Below are 22,094 nucleotides of genomic sequence, written 5' to 3'. Positions count from 1 at the left end.
ATATGTAATGAATACAACAAAACTACCATTCAAAAAAATTATTGAAAATTATCATCCTTCTACCAGACTAATCCAATGGGAAAAGAATTTCAATCTTCCTCTGTGCATTTTTCCCACTTCCATTACAGGGTCCACGTGTGTTACACAGATATGACTTTGTTAGTACAACCCTCAGCCAGCCTGTTGCCGAGCCTGCTGCTGAGGGGGGGGGGGGATTTTTTTTTTTTTTTTTTTTTTTTTTTTTTTTTTTTTTTTTTTTTTTGACTGTAAAAATTCTTTTTGACTGTAAAAAAAAAAAAAAGATTTTTTTGACTGTAGCAGCATGTGTTCACGGGGCTGGTTTGCCTGCTTGCAGGATGAAAAACCCTGCTGTCGATGCCCAAGACCAGCTAACTTGGCTATGGCTGAGAAAGATCCTTAAGCTCCTCACGTCATCGAACCTAGGACACTCCTTCCCCCCTTGGCAATGCCACATATCCCCAGGGATATGTGGCATTGCCAAGCGCATAGCCACTAGGTTAACTGACAGGACGGGAAAAGAATTTCAATACCCCACCTTAAAAGAAACCCAGAACAATAGCAAGGAGATTGTTTGAAAATTCAATCTATATACTTCCTTCAAACCAGCTAAGAAATTGTCTTTTTTTTCCCCACCATCCACAAAGGGTGCATTACCACCTTTTTCTCCTTACTAGGTGTCTATCAAGTATAACCTGCTCATGCTATCTATGTTATTTTGGACAGACTGGCCTTTCTGCATTAATTAGAATCGAAGAACATTAAGACTATATTAAATTTTTGAATCCACAAGTTCGGCCCTACTTCATATCCTACTGACACTAGGCACAGAGTTCTTTGAAAGCAGACTAAACTTCATTCCAGCAAGTTCAAATTAGATCATCTTTCCTAGAAACATGGTCCAAACCTGAACTAATCAGACTGCATGCCAATATCCAAGTTTTGAGAAGTGATCACTATTAATTATTCCTAAGTTTTTTTTTTTAATTAATAATTAGTTTAAATAATTTTTTCTTTCCAATTTATGCAACTTACTACAATTGTTCCTTTGAATTCTAGTAGTGTAATACCATATACTGTCCGACCACAGATGCAAAAATCTTAGCTGGCACAGTGCCAAGAAGGGTCAATTCATGTTGAAGCAGAGAAAGGAATAAGCAATGTATGAATTTATCACCAACACACGAAATCATGTACGTTATAAGTAAAGTTTTCCAACTGTTGTACAAACAAAATAGTTTCCACTTTAAAAACTAGAATTTTCATAAAAGAAAAACTAATTTTCCGATGTATAATAATAATGAAAATAGATGTTCTGGGAATGGCAGAGATGAGATGGAAAGGAAAAGGAGATTTTAGAACAGAGCATGGAATGAGAATAATTTATTCAGGAGGGGAAGAACAAGATCAAGTAGGTGTTGATATACTTTTGAATAAACAAGTGCAAGGCTACTGGCAAATCTCAGACAGAGTTTTGGTGGTAAAGATGAAAGCAAAACCAAGAAATATTCTACTTATTCAGGTATATTTTTATCTACTTGTGATTATGAGGATGAGAAGATAGAAAGAGTTTATGGCGATATAGAACAGGGTTTGAAATGTAAAGAAACAAAAGATATAATTATAATACAGGGCGATATGAATGTAAAAATCGGAAGATTCTGAAGGAAAGCATAATTACTGCTACAGAATTACATTTAGCCAAAAAAGAAGAGGAAAGAGAGAAAAGAAAGAAATCATGGATGATGGACAATATTTTGAGGAAAATCACAAAGAAGAAAGTTAGTTAATAATAAAACAGAGGAGAAAAAAAAGCAGTATAAAGACTTGAGTAGGGAGATACAAAGAGAAATAAAAAGGAAAAAGGAAGACTGGTTAGATGAAATAAAGATACAACAGCAAAGACAGAAAGAAATGACATAAAAGGTGTTTATAAAAACATTAATATGATGACAGGAAGGAGAAAGATGCAAAGGACTGGAGCAGTCAAGAATGAAAGAAGTGAAATTCTAATAGAAAAAGACAAGATATTACAGACATGGGAAGAATATGTAAGTAAACTTTATGAAGACAGAGAAAGAGGAGAAAATCAAATAAAACAGCATAGTGGGCAGATTTTGTACATCATGAGGGAGGAATTGAATCTAGCAATTCAAAAGATGAAGGAAAATCCCCTGGAATAGATGGTATACAGATAGAACTTATAAGGAATATAGGTGAAAAAGGTATGGAAGTGTTATGGCAAATTATTAACAAAATTTATGAGGGACAAGAATTACCAGAGGAGTTTAGACAATCAATTTTTATCCCCATTCAGGATAAAAATTGATTGTCTAAATTACAGTCTAAAACTCCCCAGACGGGAGTTTTAGACTGTAACAATTTTAGAACGATAAGTCTTATAATTCACACAGCAAAAATTCTGGCACAAATAATTTTAGAGAGAATTAAGAATAAAATAGAAAAAGAAATGAATGAGGAACAGTTTGGATTCTGAACCAACAGAGGAACTACAGAGGCTATAATTTGTCGAAGAATATTGGGGGAAAAACACTAAACCATGGTGGAAAGTTGTTTTTGGGATTTCTAGATTTTGAAAAGGCACTTGAAACAGTGAAACATAAAAGGCTTTTTGACATTCTAGAAAATATTAATATTGACTCTTATGACTTGGAAATTTTAAAAAGATTATATTGGGCACAAACAGCGTCAGTATGTGTAAATGGAGAGGAAAAAGGAGAATTCCCGGTGGAGAGAGGAGTTAGACAATGATGCAAGGTTATCACCATTATTGTTTAACCTTTATAGTGAACAGATGTTTAGAGAGGCACTTGAGGATGTAAAAGAAGGAATAAAAATAAATGGAAGAATCATTAATAACTTAAGATATGCGGATGATGTAGTGGTGATGGCAGAAAGTGAAAATGGATTACAACAAATTGTTCAAAGAATTAAAAACTCTTGTAAAGAGTATGGACTAAGAATTAACACAAAAAAGACCAAGATAATGATAATGGACAGAAAAATAGGAGATAATGTAAAAATAAGATGTGGAGGAAAGATTTTAGAAGACGTGGATAGATTTCAATATTTAGGTAGCTGGATCTCAGAGAAAGGAACTTCAGAGTTGGACATTAGAAATAGAATAGGCAAAGCTAAATCGGCATTTATGGAAATGAAGAGAATTTTAATAAACAAGAACACTAAAATAGGCGTTAGAATTGAAATAGTTAAAGCAACAGTTTGGAGTATTGCAAGTTATGGAAGTGAGTCATGGACACCCAGAAAGAGAGATATGGAAAGAATTAATGCATTGGAAATGTGGTGTTATAGAAAGATGGAAAAGATTAGCTATACAGAGAGAATATCAAATCAAGAAGTTTTAAGAAGAGTTGGGAATGGAAAGAACACTGCTCAAGAATATTATGCAAAGAAAGACCAGATTTGCAGGACATCTTCTGAGAGGTTCTTTGGGACACCTGACAAGAACTATATTACAAGGGAAAGTTGAGGGGAAGAGAAGATGTGAAAGACCAACTAGAGAGCGGCTCAATGACATCGTGGAATGGACTTGTTTAAGAATGATGGAGGTGACAGACAGAGAGAAATGGAGAAGAGCTGCTCATCAGCTGCAACCTTCTTGCTAGAGGATACTACCGGATCGCAACAAAAATAATAACCATTCATCATTGATTACAATATTATTGGAATGGATTCATCTTCTTATGCAATGTGCAGAAGTGTCAAGGGGGGGTCTTGCACCTGTGGTCAGACAGTACTTATTTTGATTCATCTTTTGAATGTAGTTAATGGTCTATCTCCCTGACGATGTCCACAAAATGCTGGATGAAATGTATTAGAATTTTTTGAAGAAATTCTATATTTTTGTTATACATGTAAGCCATGAAACTTACTTCAATATGCTTGATTTAAAGTATTGAATACAAGTAAGTTACTTACCGAAAAGGTTTTTAGGAACGTTGATGATGTGAACAGTAACATACCACCCTGGCTGGAAAAGAAAAAAAAAAAAAATCAAACAGAAGTAATAACTAGTTCTCATTAATATAAACACATGGCCATGTTTCACTACAGCAAATACCATTTCAACTAACTCAAGCACTCCACGAAACTAATAATCACCAGAAAAGTAGTGAGCAGACTATCAAAGACTCACAATAATCTAAAAGAAATTCATTACATGTACTATAAAAAACTATGTTTTCTCTACAAGTTTGCTATAGTGGAGAATCAATATATCATCAAACTGCTGATATACACCCTTTTTGGAATTATCACAATAGTACTATATGAAAATTTATGTCATTACTAACTTCCTATCAACAAAATCAACAATTTTTCTGTAAATTAATCTGCTATCTGTCATCTAAAACACTTCCTTCTTATTGTATCAATCCACATTGATCTTGGACTTTCTCTGACTATTTTTCCTGCCATCCTCTCAATACACATTTGCTTTGTAGCCTTTCATTTTCAGCTATATTCACACATTCCTGAATGCTAACAATTTTAAGGACCTTCCTAAAATCCTTAATTTTTAATGATTCTGCCATTAACGTCATCTGTTCATTCTCTAATTTTTCTCAGAACTCTCATATCTATGTTCTCTAGTTTTTGATCAACAATATTACTTCTAACTCATCTCTCAAATCCACAAGTTACCATAGTTTGAACACTGTCTTGTAAACAGTTAGCTAAGTGCTTGATTAATTTCTTTTATTCAGTTGACTTTCTATCACACTGTAAAAATAATCATAATTTAAAAATTATGAATATTTCTACAATTGTTTATGTCAGTATATTATTAGTTTTGGTTTCGTAACACGTACTTACATGGAGTGCGCATGCCCACCGAGGAGATTAACGGGTGATTGACAGCTGACAGAGAGATAGAGTTCAGTATTGGAGTAACGAGGAAAACAAGAGAGAGCTAATGGAAGTTTAAGAATGCAGACTAGAGAATTTGCTCTTAGGAAGTTTTTTAAGTTTTACGTGACAGTCGGGAGAATATTAATAAAAGGTTACAAAAAAGAATCATAGAACTAAGAGTTTTTAAACTGGAGGAGTTGTGACAGTCACCAAGTATTTAGTAAATAAAAGAAGATATTGCATTCAACATTCTAATCGAATGTTCAAGGAAATGCCGAATGGAAAATTTCATCTTTTGTCTTAAGGACACCAGATTACAATAGAAAAAGCAATTGGTGAAATTTGGAACTGTAAAGTGGCTCAACATGAAGAGCTCTACTTTGAACTGTTGTTTATGAAGTAGTAGAAGTTTTTTTTTTTACTTCGGTACAAAAATTAGTAAATTGTGCATCAAATTGAACTGCAAGAGGTAAGAGTGTTTATATACTTCAGTGAGACAGGAGAAATAATATTGTATGCTACATAAAGGTGATAAGAAAGGATCCCATGGAAAAGAAGAAAATGTTTATATTTTTGAAAAAGGCACTAACAAAGAAACTGACTTTGATGAACATTTTTCTTCTTGCGAAGACAAGATGTTTAGTCTGGTAGATGTGATTAAATATATGTCAAACAATTCCAATAATAGAATGAGTTAGAGAGTGAATGATTTTAATAATTTTGGATAAGAAAATCTCTAAAGTGTAGATTTATTTTAGGCCTTGGATCAAGTATTTTGTAGTTATGTAATTTTATTTAAAGTGAATATATTGTTTTAGTTTCATTAAATATATGGTATAAAAAATTTGGTCCTGAGTCAGTGATTTTCCGGATTCTAAAAGAAACAGTTAAAAGTCATTGAACCCTTGTGTAAATACTAAACACTCAGAGTGAAAATCTCTTTATAGAGATGGGAGAAAAAAAAAATCTCTAAACAATACCATCTTTGTTAATTCTTCTCCATTTCCATATTTAATTTCTCATCTTACTGAAAAGTGTGGTCAAATAATTGAAATGATTTACTTGTTTTACAAGTTGTCCATTCAGGAAGCAGTTGATGTTTTCAATGTTTCTGCCTATATTCATAGTCTGTCTTTCTACTGCTAATTTTCTTGGGATCAGCAAACCTAAGATACCCCATGCTAAACTTGGTCTTACTTCATGCAATATACTTCTGATATGTTGTCTGTAGATCTTGCCTCTACTCTTCTTTCATTCTCATCTCGCTTCCCCTTTCTTGTTTTTGTCTTCTTTGTTTCAATAACACCAATTATGTAGACATGGCACTTCTTCAATTCTTTTGCCCAAATCCACTTATTTTTCATTACAGAAAATTTATTACAGTAGTTATTCAAGTTAATTAGGGAATCCTGTATGTATTTAGAAGTATAACATTATCTGCATAAAGCAAAGAGCTCAGTTAAAATATCTCCAATTTTGATACCAGACCTAATGTTACTTTTCTTTATAATGTTGATCCATATAGATGATGAATAACAGTGGAGATAATGTATGCCCTTGTCTTACATATGATTTAACATCTAACTATCTCCTTGTACCTTCTTATATAATGTGAGGTCCCATTAACATCATATAACTAATGTTCTGAACTCATATGCACTATATTTAGGGTAGCATTTTGAACAGCTTTCTCTTGTTAACTTGCCATATATCTTTTCCTGATCTACAAAACTTAAACAAATACTTGTTATATTGCATGATTTCTCAACTATTCATCTTAAATAGAAATTCTGATTCTGACAACTTCTATATGGTCTGAACCCTCTTTGTTTTTCAAGTTTTCTTTCCATATAGGAAGGATATCATTATGGACATTTTCAACTACAGTATTAAAGACTGGAGAAAGTAGAATGCATGCAAAATGAGGAACCTGAGAGATAATTATGATGGATAACAGAACACTGAATTAAAACAGGCATCTGAGAATCTGTCTATACAGACAGGAGTTAATCATTATGCCTCCAATTTGTGAGGAGCGATTGTGCAGTTTGATTCAGAGGAGACAATACATGTGAGAAATGATATAAAAGGACAGAAATGGAACTATAAGGCAAATGTTTTGAATAGTGCCTTGGCATGAGAAACTGCATGGCAGAGGAATCAACAGCATATAGGAAGCAGTCCAAAGATATCTGAATGAAACTATATCTGATTGCATCCTCTACGTCAGGAATCAATCCCATAGGAGTTAAATAGATGAATAACACATTAAAGCAGGAGCTATATAAAAAGGTAATGTTGTGGAACTGATATTATGAGAAGAGTGATGATGAGGATCATCACTTGTCTTATGATATTAAGGCTGGTTAGGAATGTAATCCAAAAACAGACAGAGAGCACTATAATCCTCTATAGGACAGCATGGTTTTGGTAAGAGTAGGCCTTGCTTTAGCAATTTTCTCTAGTTCTATAGTGATAGCAGAGATGGATAAATAAAATGGATATGCCAAGTTCTGGATTTTTCCAAAGAATATCACATGATCCCATATGCAAGGCTGTTATATAAACAAAAAAAAGGAAAAGATGCAAATAAACTTGCAACAGGAATACATGAATAACTGACTGAAACATATAAGAAAGTGACATATGAAAGTGCTGAGCCTGAGAGATGGAGGGGGTGACTTATGGTGTACCACAGGGTGCTTAGACCTTATTGTTTAATTTGTAAACTAATGCCACTGACAAAGGTCTAGATGGTGTTATTGTTACCTGCTGCTAATGATGGGCAAGTGATAAGGAACATGCATAGTACAGGAGTTGCCTGGTGTTGTACCACTTTACCCCAGTCCTGAAGATACTTTCAGGCGCAAACTTTGTTTGCACACACTTGGAGCTATATGAAAGTGCATGGAATTTTTTCAACCATTTCAGGCCTGCAATGAGCAGGGTTAATAGTCTCACACTGAGTAATAAAACTCCCATCAAAAGACAATCACAAACATCCACGGTGGCACCTGAAAGCATAACCTGTGAATTGAAGGGCAGATACATTAATCACTCTGCTAACCGGGCCAGTTCAGTTATGCTGCAATGCTGAAATAACTGCAAGGCCGAAGAGCATAATAACTTGTAAGAAAAAGGAAGTTATTCTCTCACTTTACAAGGCTTTAATAAGACCACAACCTGACCACTAGGAAGATATGGTAACCTGAGCTCCAAGAAGATATAAAGACAAAAAAGATCTAGAGTTGGATAACCAAATGATAACTGGCGAAAGGAATTGTGAATGAGGAGAGGCTGATGGAAGGTGGCCTTCACAATTTGAAGAACAGACGAAGTCAGATATGACCAAAATATACAACTTAGCAAGAAGATTTTGAAGTTATTTAGATGAATATCAGCTTGGATTCCAGAATGGTCAAGGAACTAAAGAAGTAATCAGAAAGTAACATATGAAAGTGCTGAGTCTGAGAGAGAGAGATGGAGGGTGACTGGGGACCTAGTGTACCACAAGGTACTTGGACAGGAGAGACTGAAGAAATGAAGTACACAAAGCTAAGATGAGATTTTGCAGCTTACATTTATATTATCTACCACTATCCAACAACCAGATAACTTAAGCCAATTTCTCTCCAAATCTTACAGTTACATGGTACATTATACCACTCATTTACTATTAACTGCAGTATTTGCTTTCAATTCAGCTACTGTAGCGTAGCAGTTAAAAATAAACCTAATACTGCCTATGCGATATTTAGTATACTCCAGTGTGAAAATGGAACTAGATGATATTCAAAAATATGGAGACAGTGCCTGAAAGTTTTACATGGATTACACATTGTCTAATTTTGAAGGCATGGTCAGCAAGATGAATTCTAGACGACTGGGGCATATCCCTTCTTGTACCAATTTATAACAAAAGGGAACACTAAAATTGAATGTAAGAAATGCAGAGACATTACTCTACTGGATGTCTAATCTATGTAAATAGAAAAGTGAGAAAAGACTAAGAAAAACTGTGGAAGAGAAACTTCTGGTCGAATATCATCTACTTCTGACACCATATAACTGTAGTGTTTTGAATAGCTTTTCTCTTGGCACTTTGTCATATGCCTTTTGCAGGTCTACAAAACTTGCCTAATTCTTCATTTTTAATGTTATACTGTCAATGATACCAACTGTTCACTTCAATAATTTTTCTATTTTGTATAGTTAATTATTTATGCCGGCTAGTATGAAATTCTGTCATGGAGTAACCATCATTTTATATTATGGTTTAAGCCAATAAGAATACAATTTGGTAGGCTAAATGCCAAATTGCCAGGCCATTCTCGTTCGTTCAGCATCCAGGTAGATACCTAACAGGGTGCACCACGAGAAGGTGAGGAGTGGACATTAGGTCAGAAGCCCTAGTTGGTTCTCTGCATTCCTTTAAAGGCAATGTGGATGTCTCCTCTCAGTTATATAGCTTCCACCCTCAAGCATCCCTAATGAAATACTATGAGTTGGTATAATCAAAATAATTCTAAAATTGAAGTATAATAGGCATTTTCAGTACAGGATCACAGAACAGTAATTAAACAATAACAGACAATTCTAAAAAGTGCCATCTGAGTAGCTAATGTAAGATAACTAAACAAGATCAATAATTTTGCAACTTATAAAAAAAAAAAGTAATTAACACACACACACACACACACACACACACACACACACACACACACACACACACACACACACACACACACACACACACACACACAATAAAGTTGGGTAAGACTAGCAAATTTAAAAAAGTACCATCTCTCTCACAAAGGGGATATACATAAGCTATTGGATCTGTTTAAGTTAGGACAAGGAAATAAAGTTTCACACACATTCTATGAGGAAACGATTTTTATGAAGGACTCTTGTCTTGTTCCAATAAACTCTATATTTATTGGAACAAGACATCCGCCACATTCCTTGCTCGTGTGTTATTATCTTTTGGACAAGCCGAAAGATCTGCTTTTATTCTTCTAGAAGAACAGAAGTCTTATATTAAATACCATGAGTCTGAACAGTATGGACTTGCAGAGCATGCTATCAACACTAAACATAGTTTATTGGAACAAGACAAGAGTCCTTCATTAAAGTGATTTCTTCACGGAATGTCTTTATAAAGACATATGCGAAACTTTACTTCAGTGTCCTAACTTAAACAGATCTGATGGTCTACATCTATTCTCTTTGTAGGAGATATTATTTTTTAAATCTGCTAATCTTTCCTAACTTTATTTTGTTTATGTATATTCTAGATGTAGATGTTTTTTCAGTTATTACTTATGGATGAAATCTGATACATAAAAAAGTCTGATAGGTAAAAGATAGCTGCTTTTGAGATGATGTGTTACACAAGACCATTGAGGACATCATATACTGAAAGGTAGACAAAAATGGATGGGTTCTGGAAAGGATTTGTAGAACTTTTTATTTATTTATTTTAATAAGAAATTATTGACCTTATTTAGTTATCTTACATTAGTTACTCAGGTGGTGCTTTTCAGAATTGTCCATTATTGTTTAATTACCATTCTGTGATCCTGTAATGACTATGCATATGATACTTGGTGAAAATTCTACAGTAATAAAGTTTTTATGAGTTTTCCCTCAGTTTTTAGAACTCTTTTGATTTTGCTATAATATCCAACCTTTAGTATTACCTTTCCCTTCAGATCCCCAAAACTTGTTCAATTGGATGCTTTGCTACAATTAATTTCTTTCATAACAGTAATGTGTCTCCGGATCTCTGGTTAGGACCTTTTAGTAGTTTATTATAGTTATTTCATTTTAATAGTGCTAGAATGAAAGCTGACTATATAAGGGTCAGTATGTTACTTCTTTCTGTATTGCATATGTTAAACTCCTGTTCATAAAACATCTTGCAATAATGTAAAATTTAAGAGTAAGAATATTCAGAAGTCTGGTAAAGAATATTTGACAGATCACACTAATAATTTTTCTGTTGATTATTATGAAATGAACTACTTACCAGTGCACCATCTTTTACTTTTGATAAAATGTTTTTCTTAGTAGTGTTGAAATTATAAATTTGAAATATTCTACTGAAATCAAAGGGAAGATTTTCCTTTGGATCCCAAGGTGAATTATGAAAGCTCTCTAGTCCACGATATCTGAAGACAGAAAGGAATTAAATTAGATCCGCACCTTCATATGCAAGAAATTAGCCATTCAATAATTAATGTGAAAAATTATGTAGCACAGTTTATTAGAATTGTAAGTGAGGAAAATTTATTGAGTCTAAATTTTGTAGGCATGGGTTTACAGCATTCCCTCACATATCATCTTTGCTTTTTACTATTACAAGCATAATTTCTAAGAAGAGAAGATCTCACCTCTGAAGAGTTGCAAATAAATAGTTGATCTAGAATTGTCAGATATCAAGTAAATGATAATGATATTGTTATCCAGATAAACTTAGTTAAAATCTGGAGATTTAGGAAAATGTATGCTCAGTGATGAAAACAGAAAATCCTTGATAAAAAGCACTGATGATCACATAATATACAAATAACAATAAAATTTTTCATGTATTCAGTGCATGCAGCCATGTGCAATACAGCTGTCATGTGATATTTTTTTTATTTTATTGATTTATTTTTAAATAAATGAAACAATACAGAAACAAATTCAATACCTGAGAAGAGACATGAAACAACATTATTTTAAATGATCAGTAACTGTGGCTATAACAAACACACTAAACAAAAAACTAACTGGAAACATTCAACATTAAATAGGATGCAGAAACACTCTGAAAGTATGTTAAATTCCACATGATGTGTCCATTAATATATACCCTATGTTGACAAAAGTATTTGGACACATCACATGCCATTAAAATTTCAGATTCTACCACATGCAAATATTCAGGGAGTGTCTGCGTAAGTTTGGTAATAACAGGTGGGATATGCTGCATGTTTTGCACCATGCTTGATATCAAAATGCTACATGCAGCTGAAATGATAGACTTTCGACATGGATTGGCAGACAGGTGCCACATGAGTGGTCTTTTTTGTCCATGACATTGCTACCTGTCTCAATATACCAAAGTCCATTGTTGCTTATTTCATTTGTAGATGGAAAGTTGATGGTGCTACTACAGCAGGAAAATATCTTGGGAGGCCACTGACACTCACTGACTGAGATTGACAAGCTGTGTCTCAGAATGTTTGATTATCCTGCATGTCACAAGTGGCAGCCTTGCAGTCAACTGAAAAATCCTGCAAGGACATCTATCAGCACTAGAACTGTCCACAAAGAGCTGCAGCCTTAGGTTATAGTTCGCCCACAGTTTGTAGATCTCTGCTTGGTGTCTTGCCAAGAATAGTCGATTCAAGCTGAAGAGGAGAAAGAAATGAAAGATGTATGAATTGCTCGGCAACATGCGAAATCACGTGCTTTATATGTAAAATTTTCCAACTGTCATACAAACAACATAGTTAACTACAATGATCATAAAAGAGAAGCTAATTTTCCGACGTGTAATAATAAACAACTCATCCCACAATATGGACTGATTACCCTATTATCAGAATGGATTCTCCTCCTGTTGACATGCGCAGAAGTGTCGAAGGGTCTCGAATCGGTGGGCATACTATACCATGGCAGAGCTGCAAACAAGTCCCCCCCCCCAAAAAAAATGACAAAAGACGGTTGGACTGGTGTCTTTTCCACCATTCCTGGATGTACACGATTAGAAAAGGATTTTGTGGAAGGATGGATCACACTTCCATTCCAAATATTACACTCTGATGATCATGTTTGGATCTGGAGATTGCCTGCAGAAAGTTCCGGCAGGACTGCATCATTCCAACTGTCGAGTTTGGTGAAGACTTGGTAATGGTATGGAGTGTTTTAGTTGGATAGGGCTTGGTCCATTGGCAGACATGACCAAAAGCCATGTTGTCTGATGGCTACCTGGACCACTTCATGCTTCCAATGCTGCGGAAGTACTTTGGCAATGATCCTTGCATGTTTCAGCATGACAATACTCCATGCCATACTGCACTTCGCATCCAAGAATGGTTTCCACAAAACCACTGGACTGGCTCACTCAGAGCAGCCCATACCTCAATTCCACTAAACATCTTTGGGACGAATTACAATGCCGACCACTAAAGACCACAGTGGCCATCATCAGCATCAGCAATGGGGGATAACTTTGAGCAAGGAAGGGAAGAATATCCCTGTTGCATCGTATCAGAAACTGGTTGAAGGCATGCCCCAAAAGATAGTTGCTGTCATTCAGGCCAAAGGTGGTCTTATTCAGTACCAGAAATATAATTAAAACACTTTTTTTTTTTTTTTTTTTTTTTACCACAACTAGGTGTCCAAATACTTTTGCCACCATTTTGTGTGTGTGTATAGTTGCTCTTTATGATATAAAGAGCAATTTAGAGGAGAATGAATCATTTATTTATTTTCAATATAATTTCCCCTTAATTCAATATGTTTACATCATTCATGCCAATTTTTAAACACCACTGGTAGGTATCTAAAGTATTATTGTCTTGAGCTTTATGATCACTCTTCTGAATAACCACTACTGAGTCAAACTAGCATCCTTTGAATTTTATTTTCAATTTTAGAAATAAAAAAAAAAATCTCCCAGCCTTCTTCTTCTTCTGCAGCTTTTCCCATTTAAGTAGGGTCGCTGTTTGTAGTGAGTCTCCTCCACAGCCTCCGGTCTTGGGCTGTAGCCACATCCAAGTTCTCCTCCACCATCTCCCTTCATCTCTTCTTTGGCCGCCTGCGCTTCCTCATCCCCTGCACATCCATCTGCATGGCCTTTCTTCTCACATGAGCAAACCATCTCAACCTTGCTCCCTGTATCTTTGCTCCTAAGTTTGTAACTTTCACCATTCCCCTTACATAGTCATTTCTCAGACAATCCTTTCTGGTCACACCACACATCCACTTAAGCATTCTCATCTCCGCTACCTCCATCCTGCTGATGTTATTTTTCCTCAGGGCCACAGTTACGTATAAGTCTTATTCGTAATTCTTATTGCAGACAGTGGCTAATTGGTTCAAAAGATATATTTCGGTGATTACACCACATTTTTTTTTATTATTCAGTTATATAAAACACTGAAATAATAGTTCCCGACAAGTTTCATAAATCGTAGGATTTACATCTTCAGGGGGGTAAATAGTATAACTTAAAGTTTAAACAAGAGAATTAACAAATACAAATCATAACCGTCTGGCTATTCATAAAACTCAAATAACAGAATGCATATATATAACGTTATTGACGTTGAACAATACTGGACGATGTCAAGTGTTCTCGTTCATACAGTCCGAGCTCAGATTGAGGTAGATGGTATTATGGTCAGCTCTAATAAAAAATCTACCTCAATCTGAGCTCAGACTGTATAAACGAGAACAAGAACACGTGACATCGTCCAGTATTGTTCAACGTCAATAACGTTATATATCTGCATTCTGTTATTTGAGTTTTATGAATAGCCAGACGGTTATGATTTGTATTTGTTAATTCTCTTCTTCCCCTGAAGATGTAAATCCTACGATTTACGAAACTTGTCAGGAACTATTATTTCAGTGTTTTATATAACTGAATAATAAAAAAATGTGGTGTAATTACCGAAACATATCTTCAGCACCCTCTTATCGCATAGCACTCCAACCATCTCTCTCCAGTTCCTCCATCCTGCATCCCACTTCCTTCTCAGACTCATCATCCTCTTTCATTGTGGAACCTAAGTATCTAAAGTCACTCACCTTCCTGATGACATTTCCTTCCAGCTCTAGATCTGTCCCCTAGCTGCCATCCATTTTGCAACACATATACTCTGTCTTACTTCTGCTCAGTCTCATACCTCTCTCTTCCAGTACTTTCCTCCAACTTTCCAGTTTAGCTGCCACTTCTTCTAGCTAAATCTAGCAAATTTGGCATGTGTTTGAGCACAATGGTGAATGTGGATGGTGGATGTGAAAAAGCATTTTGCATTTAATGGACAATGTGCAGATGCACTGATAACATGTAGCATTGGAGGTCCATGTCAGGAATTTGATAATAATGACCCCGAGATCTATCTATTTGGTGTTTCACTATGCTACAAATTTGAAAACTAAGTTTCTTTTTTATATATTTTAACAAAGGTGTGTATGTGTGTGTATAAATATATATATATAAACACAACATATAAAATAAAACTGTATTAAAACTATAGTGATTCTTTTACTCTTTCACACACATTTGTAATCTTAAAACATTAGGTCAAATCTTTTCTGACATTAAATACAAAATACCTGCAAAGGCAAAAGTTAATATATTTCAGTGACCCAAACAGACAAAACAGAAAACTTGACCAATCTTGTTCTGGAAAGTCAAAACATATCTACCACATTAATCAAGTGTTTTGAGTTAATGGAAGTTGTCTAAGGGAAAGAAACCACAGCAACAAATTTTCTTGCACACAGGAAATTACTACTCAAAAACAGTTTATTTCATGTACTTTAACTATCCAGCACTGGAAACAGAATACAACTATTTTAGAATGTTCCTGTATTTTTATTTGATAACTCTCAGTTCCACAAACAGGAAATATCTTCATATCTAGTCTTCAATCAAGAAACGAAAATCACAACAATGAAGCTACATTAACTTCTCAACAGGAATAAATGAGTAAGGAATCCACTGAAAATCATGTTTTGTTAATTATACTTATTTTCTTTATTTCTTAACGGAATCATTTCAGCTCTCCGTTTTCTTCTTCTATCCATTCCATTTTTTTTTTTTACATCTCTCTCTCTCTCTCTCTATTCTTTTTCTTGTGTCCATCAAGGTTTGAGTTAGCCTTACATCATAGTAGAGCCTAAACCATATTCTCTGATTTGCGACTGCATGAATGACACCATGACAGCTTGGTATCACAAACAGCAAAGAGAAGTTTTCAATAATTACAGGCTGGATACGTTTATCAACGGTGCGATAGTTATTCACATTTGACATCACTGTACCTCATACCTCAACATACCACCTCATACCACTGTACCTCATATCAATGTATCAATGTACATTGATACATTGATATGAGGTTGAGTGGATACACTAATCACTCAGCCAGCCAAGGTACCTATGGTGAAATGTTTATTTGCCACTTGAAGACTATTTCATATATATATATATATATATATATATATATATTAGGATAACCAAGCAATTTTATATGCTTGGTTATTTTAGCTCCTAATCCCAAGTGTGCAAACAATTAAGTTTGCGCCTGAAACAAAGTTCAAGTCTAAAGATGGTACAACACCAGGGCAGCTCATTGTTTGCACACATAATTGTTTGCACACTTGGGATTAGGAGCTAAAATAACCATACAATATACCCAAGTTAAAAATTTATTCCCATATATATATATATATATATATATATATATGAAATAGTTGCTACTAAATTTCAAAATTAATTCCAATGCTGACTAGCCACATAAGGTGCAGTTAGGCTTAACAGCCTTGCGCTACTAAAGGGAAAACTACAAACACTTCTGATATATTTTTCTTATATCAGAATATTAATTTATCAAACATAATTATCAACATAACAATATTTGTATACAACTTTTTTCCCAATTTTAATTCACTAAGCTAGCAGTAAAATCTTCTGTAAACAAAAATCATGTAAAGATATTTAAATACCTTTACAATATGTTATGAACATCAAATTTCTCTTACTGGTAATTTTCAGAGTATATCATACTATATTCACTCTTGTAGCTAACATTTAATGTAGCAAACCAAGAAGTAAATCAGCTGTCTACCAAGTTACCATGTTGAGTAAATGAACTGTTTCTAGCTCTTCTCAGACACAGTTTTACTAAAGAGAACCATGCATTACTCTTCACATGGGCTTTATTTTCACACAAGCTGGCATTATTGAATGTCTGAATTTCATGTAAGATTTAACTTCTGATGCCATTCCCAAATCAGATAAGAAATATTTTCAATAATTTATTCCAATTTCTGTAATATATATAGATAATATATATTTAGCTCTTATTATATATATATGCCACAGTCAAACTCTCATTATATGAAATTATAAGGACAAAAGATATAGTTTATGTGGAATTATTATAGTTCACTGTATTCTTTCTGTAAAAAAAACACATGGATATGCCATATAATTGTAATGTTTAAAGAGTTGATCTCTTATCCCTTTTCCACATCAGCAAAATAAATATATATCTGTATATATATTTATTAATTAAATAAATAAATATATATACAGGAAAACCTTGCTTAATGCAATTAATTAATTCATCAATAAAATAAAATTCAATTGCTTAAATTTTTATTTAATGTCTAAACATTTGATTGAGCTACTTTTTTTTTTTTTACAAAAAAAAAAAAAAAAAAAAAAAAAGCTGTTTGAATAGTGCTCGACGTTTTCATCTTGTCATACAATTTGCGATAGCTGGAGATTGCTTTATCAAGATTTCGGTGGGCTTTGACGCTTTGTTCCATAAAGGATCAACATGAAACAAAATTTCATTAGCATGCTCAATGTGATTGAAAATTAGCTCAAGTTCTTTTTGCAGTTAGCTTCTTGGTTGTAACATTCTCTTCTTGTTTGCACTCCTTATCTTCTCCTTCTTCATATGCATGCTGTTCTTCTAGTTGAAGGAATCATTCTCGCTTAAGTGTTCTGAATGGGAATCGGGCAAGTTTCTCACATCTTCATTATACAGTTCATTAAATCCAAGTCCCTTTCCAATTGTGCTGATTTCTCAAATAATGTTATCAGCTGGGTTATTAAACCCAACGAAATCAATTGCATAGTGAGGTAAGATCTTTTGCCACATGGTTCTCATATTGATGGCAGTGACTTCCTTGCTAAATGAATATTTTCTACTGCTTGCTTGATATCATATTTTTACCAAAACTCAGGTAAAGAAATTGCATTTTCTTTACTCATTGCTTCAAGGGCTTGGGCAAAGGTTCTACAAAGGTAGTATGCTTTAAACAATGATATGACCACCTTGGTCCATCGGTTGAAGTAAAGAAGTTGTATTTCAGGGCAAAAAAAAAATCTTCACATTTTCAGTGAGATTGGCAAGCCACCTAGGATGACTGGGAGCATTATCCAATAACAAAAGGGCTTTAAAGGTAAGATTATTTTTCTTGTAGTAGTCTGCAACACGACAAAAATAACAACTGAACCACTCCTCGAAAAGAGTTTTGGTTACCCAAAGCCTTCTTATTTGATTTCCAAATTACTGGCAGTTTTTGTTGGTTACATCCTAACCAACAAATGATCTTCGATTTCGCACATGATAAACAAACAGACTTGAGTTTAAAGTCGCCTTCTGCATTGCCTCCTAATAAAAGTGCAAGACACTTTGTATCCTGGTTGAGATGCTTCAGTTTTGGCTAGTAAGGTTTTGTTGGCATACGCTACCAAAAGAGACCAGTTTCGTTGACGCTGAATATTTGACGATCGTCATAATCATCTTCACTGCAGAATGAAGACAAAAAAATTTCATGTAACGTTAAATTTCGCATAACGTAAAAAAATTGCATTATCTGATTAATCATGCGCTTAAAGCGGGAAATGGTATCATTTCACTCAATTGTACTAACTGATTATCGCGCATAACGAATTCACATTAAGCGAGGTTTTCCTGTATATAACCTTATTATATGTTACATATAACAATATATATATTATATATTTATATGTTGTATATATTAAAGTCTCTCAGGGGACCCTGTAACCCCTAGAGAGTGCGTCCCCTGGGTGGCGGATAGGGGAGCCCACCATGTGTGCATGTGTGTGTACATGCATGTGCGTGTGTGTGTGTGTGTATATATATATATATATATATATATATATATATATATATATATGGTGGGGTGGTCCGAATATACTGAATAAGGACTCGTGAACCAACAGGGCCATAAGGGGCAATCATCTTGATTGTAAGGGAAGCGGCACTCCCATGGACCTCTAGCTGGATCTATCCTCTCCTTTTTCTACTTTGAGGAAGATCCACTTACTTTAATCTTTCCTATAAGGCCCTATCAGCCAACTCTTCTTACTTTATGACCCTTATGCTATTAGAGTATACTCGAGGGCCATGGGGTCTTTTCATTTCTGGCCTTACAACTATGCCCTCTCTATAAACCTCACTATATTTCTTCTATAATCTACTCTTTCCCCTTCAAATGAAAACAAAGTTTAATAGCACAACTAGTATCAGCAAGAACTAAAATAGTAATAGATAACAAGATCTTAGAACAGGTGAATTCATTTAACTACCTAGGATGTATGATCACATATGAAAATGAAAAAGATATAAACGTAAAAATTGCAAAATATTTAAAAATAACAGGTGTAATTAACTCTATATTTAAACCAAACCTAGTTCAAAAACAAACCAGGCTAAAAGTATACTAGATCCTGAATGCAGAGCTTTACAAGCAAATTCTTCATTCAGGATTTAACATAATAAACTACTACTAATTAAGGAGATATCTGCACATCAGCTAATAATTATAAAGTGTTGTTTTATGTTTTGTAATAATGTATAGTCCATGTGTGCGATATAGTGAGAGTTATTGTTAGGTTATTTGTAATTCCCAAGTAAGCTCTCTAGTACCTTGCGAAATTCTGAGAAAAGTTTATAATAGTAATCCGGAATAATCACGTATAATCGGTATGAGTCGAGCATAGCGATGGAGGCTATACCTACGTGGAAATATGACATCAGAGCGCCTTCCTAGAATAACGTAACCGGACAGGTTAGCGAGAGTGTAGGATCACCCAAGGGGCATGAACGATGGGGTTCGTGGGTGAAAACCGCATTGAATAGAGGGTGCCCGAATAGGGCGAATAAAAGATGAAGCACACCGTTTTAGGAGGCTCTTTTTGACCTTTTGATCTTCGAGTGCCAGATTCGAGTTTTAGGGGGAGTTGGTCGGAGGATTCGTGAGAGAGCGGTGGGTCTTCTACAGTAATGACGGACGGCAGGTTCTTTTCTTGAGAATGCTTGAAGATTTCAAGCAGAGCTGATCGCGATATGACAGCCCATGTGGAATCGGGCCTTAGCAGAATGTCCCACCTGTGAAAGTTTCCTGCGGAGCGGTAGATAGCACACAACAGTCGGAAACGATTAGAAGAAAAAGCATAGTACATCGCCAGGCGCAAAGACAGCCGAAGAATATGCAGTACGGTAATCCAGACCTACATGAGATGGCGGCATGAAATCTGAAAGGATCCGGTAATGTAAGAGTTTTCGTTCTATGTTAAAAATTTGTTTAGAAGAACAAGAAATTTGTGAGTGTTGTAACTAAAGGACACTAGTAGAGAACTTTTAGTAGGAATTTGACTGAATTAATTAAGCCCTTGTGGAACAAAGAAGAGTTGTTAAATTAGGCAGTGATTTGTGAATGGCTAGACTTGCTTAGATGAAATTTAGAATTAAGGCAATCACTGATAGAATATTAATGAAAGTGTTCAATAAGTATTCTGTGAGTAACTTGTGAAGGGAATTATATAGTAGTAGTATTTTGCTTAAACCTAATCCTTTCATAATTGAAGGATTTAACTTGCTCTGATTCATTGTGATTTAGTATAACCCTTAACTTAGAGTGAATTTTGATTTGAAATTGAAATTGAGTATTTAAACTTACATAAAAGTTTTATGTAAGTTTAAATACTCATTAAAAACATAAATGTTTTATGTTTTTCCAATAAACATGCTTTGTACCTTATACCTGAGTTATGCCTGATTATGAATTCAAACCACCACTTATGAAATTGAACTTTTTGGCGGGAAGGAATTTAGATATAATTGTTTAAGTGAGATTCGGTCTACGACTGCTAACTGAATCTGCACAGTGCTAGCGTGAGATAAATTATTGTGTGTATCCTTTTAAGTTTTGAATTATTTCCCTGAACAAGAGTCTCTTCTGTTATAGGATATTGGCTGGCGCAGCAAAAATATAAATTTTGCCAATATCTGAAGAGGAAATAAATCTGAATTAGAATTTTAGGAGCATGACAATAGATTAGAAGGAGACTTATTATAGAGGTAGAATAAGATAAAATATAGAGAAAGCAGCGACATAACAATAGAGTAGCCAGTAGGACTTTGACTACAAAGTTTTGAGTAAGCAAAAGGATAGATTCTAGAGACAGTAAATTAATGTATAATAAGATTGAACCTACGACTTACGAAATAACATTATATGAAAGTAAGGATATAACAATAACACAGCCGACGAATTACAGAAATATAACAATACAATACATTAGCCTTACTGGTCTTAATGTATAGAAGCGAAATCTGGACAATAAAACAAAAAGACAAACAAAGATTAACAACAGCAGAAATGAAGTTTATGAGAAAAACTGCAAAGTATACCCTATTTGATCACAAAAGAAACGAAGATATTATGAAAGAATTAAACCAAGAACCAGTAATAGAAAAAATTAAAAAATATAAACATAAATGGATGGAACATGTTCAAAGAATGAAAACAGAAAGATTACCAAAACAAGCCTTAAAGTACAAGCCATTAGGAAAAAGAAAACCAGGACGTCCTCTTAAACGATGACTTCTAAGGCCAGAACAGGCCATGCTAGGCCTAAATCCTTGATACGTATGATGATGATGATATATTAAAGCAAAAATCTGGTCCTAACAACTCATTTGGCCCAAACATAGTTATTGTTCAGGTCAAATAGGAGGAATATTGTTATTCCTCCTGTTCTTTCTCAAGGTTCTCTTCCACAAATATTTTAGTTTCTTCTCAAGTATGCTTGCATAAAGATTACCCGAAACACACATTCCCTTTTTTTTTTTTTTTTTTTTTTTTTTATATACATGGGTACTATAATACCTCCATATTTGAGATATTTTGGTTGAATATCATTTATTTCAACTGCCTTTTCATATTTCAGGTTTCTAATCACTTTCCTGGAATATGGAAGGGCAGCAGGAGTAACCAATATTTAAAAAGGAAAATTATCTGATTGCATCTGCACTGATTGTATTCCTCGTTTAAAAAACAGTCTATCACTGTTTTAAAGTAATTACTTCAGACATCCAGAATAACTATATTTTCAGTTGCCTTTATCATCTCTG

General features: G+C 34.4%; 1 protein-coding gene across 1 annotated transcript in view; it reads right to left on the bottom strand.

The window, feature by feature from the left end:
• Tsr1 (Tsr1 ribosome assembly factor) overlaps positions 1-22,094 on the bottom strand; it is a 273,200-nt gene that overhangs the window by 88,432 nt on the left and 162,674 nt on the right. Inside the window, exons 14-15 of the mRNA XM_090415842.1 lie at positions 10,940-11,081; positions 3,979-4,030 (exon numbers count right to left, since the gene is read on the bottom strand). Of these exons, the coding sequence (XP_090271968.1) occupies positions 3,979-4,030; positions 10,940-11,081 (194 nt within the window). The remainder of the gene's footprint in view (positions 1-3,978; positions 4,031-10,939; positions 11,082-22,094) is intronic.

This window comes from Typopeltis vanoorti, chromosome 3, assembly GCF_054136105.1.
Source record: "Typopeltis vanoorti isolate ZY-2024b chromosome 3, IOZ_Tvanoo_1.0, whole genome shotgun sequence".
Lineage (NCBI taxonomy): Eukaryota > Metazoa > Arthropoda > Arachnida > Uropygi > Thelyphonidae > Typopeltis > Typopeltis vanoorti.
Note: the sequence above shows the minus strand (reverse complement) of the source record. Positions and strands in the feature narration are given on the sequence as shown.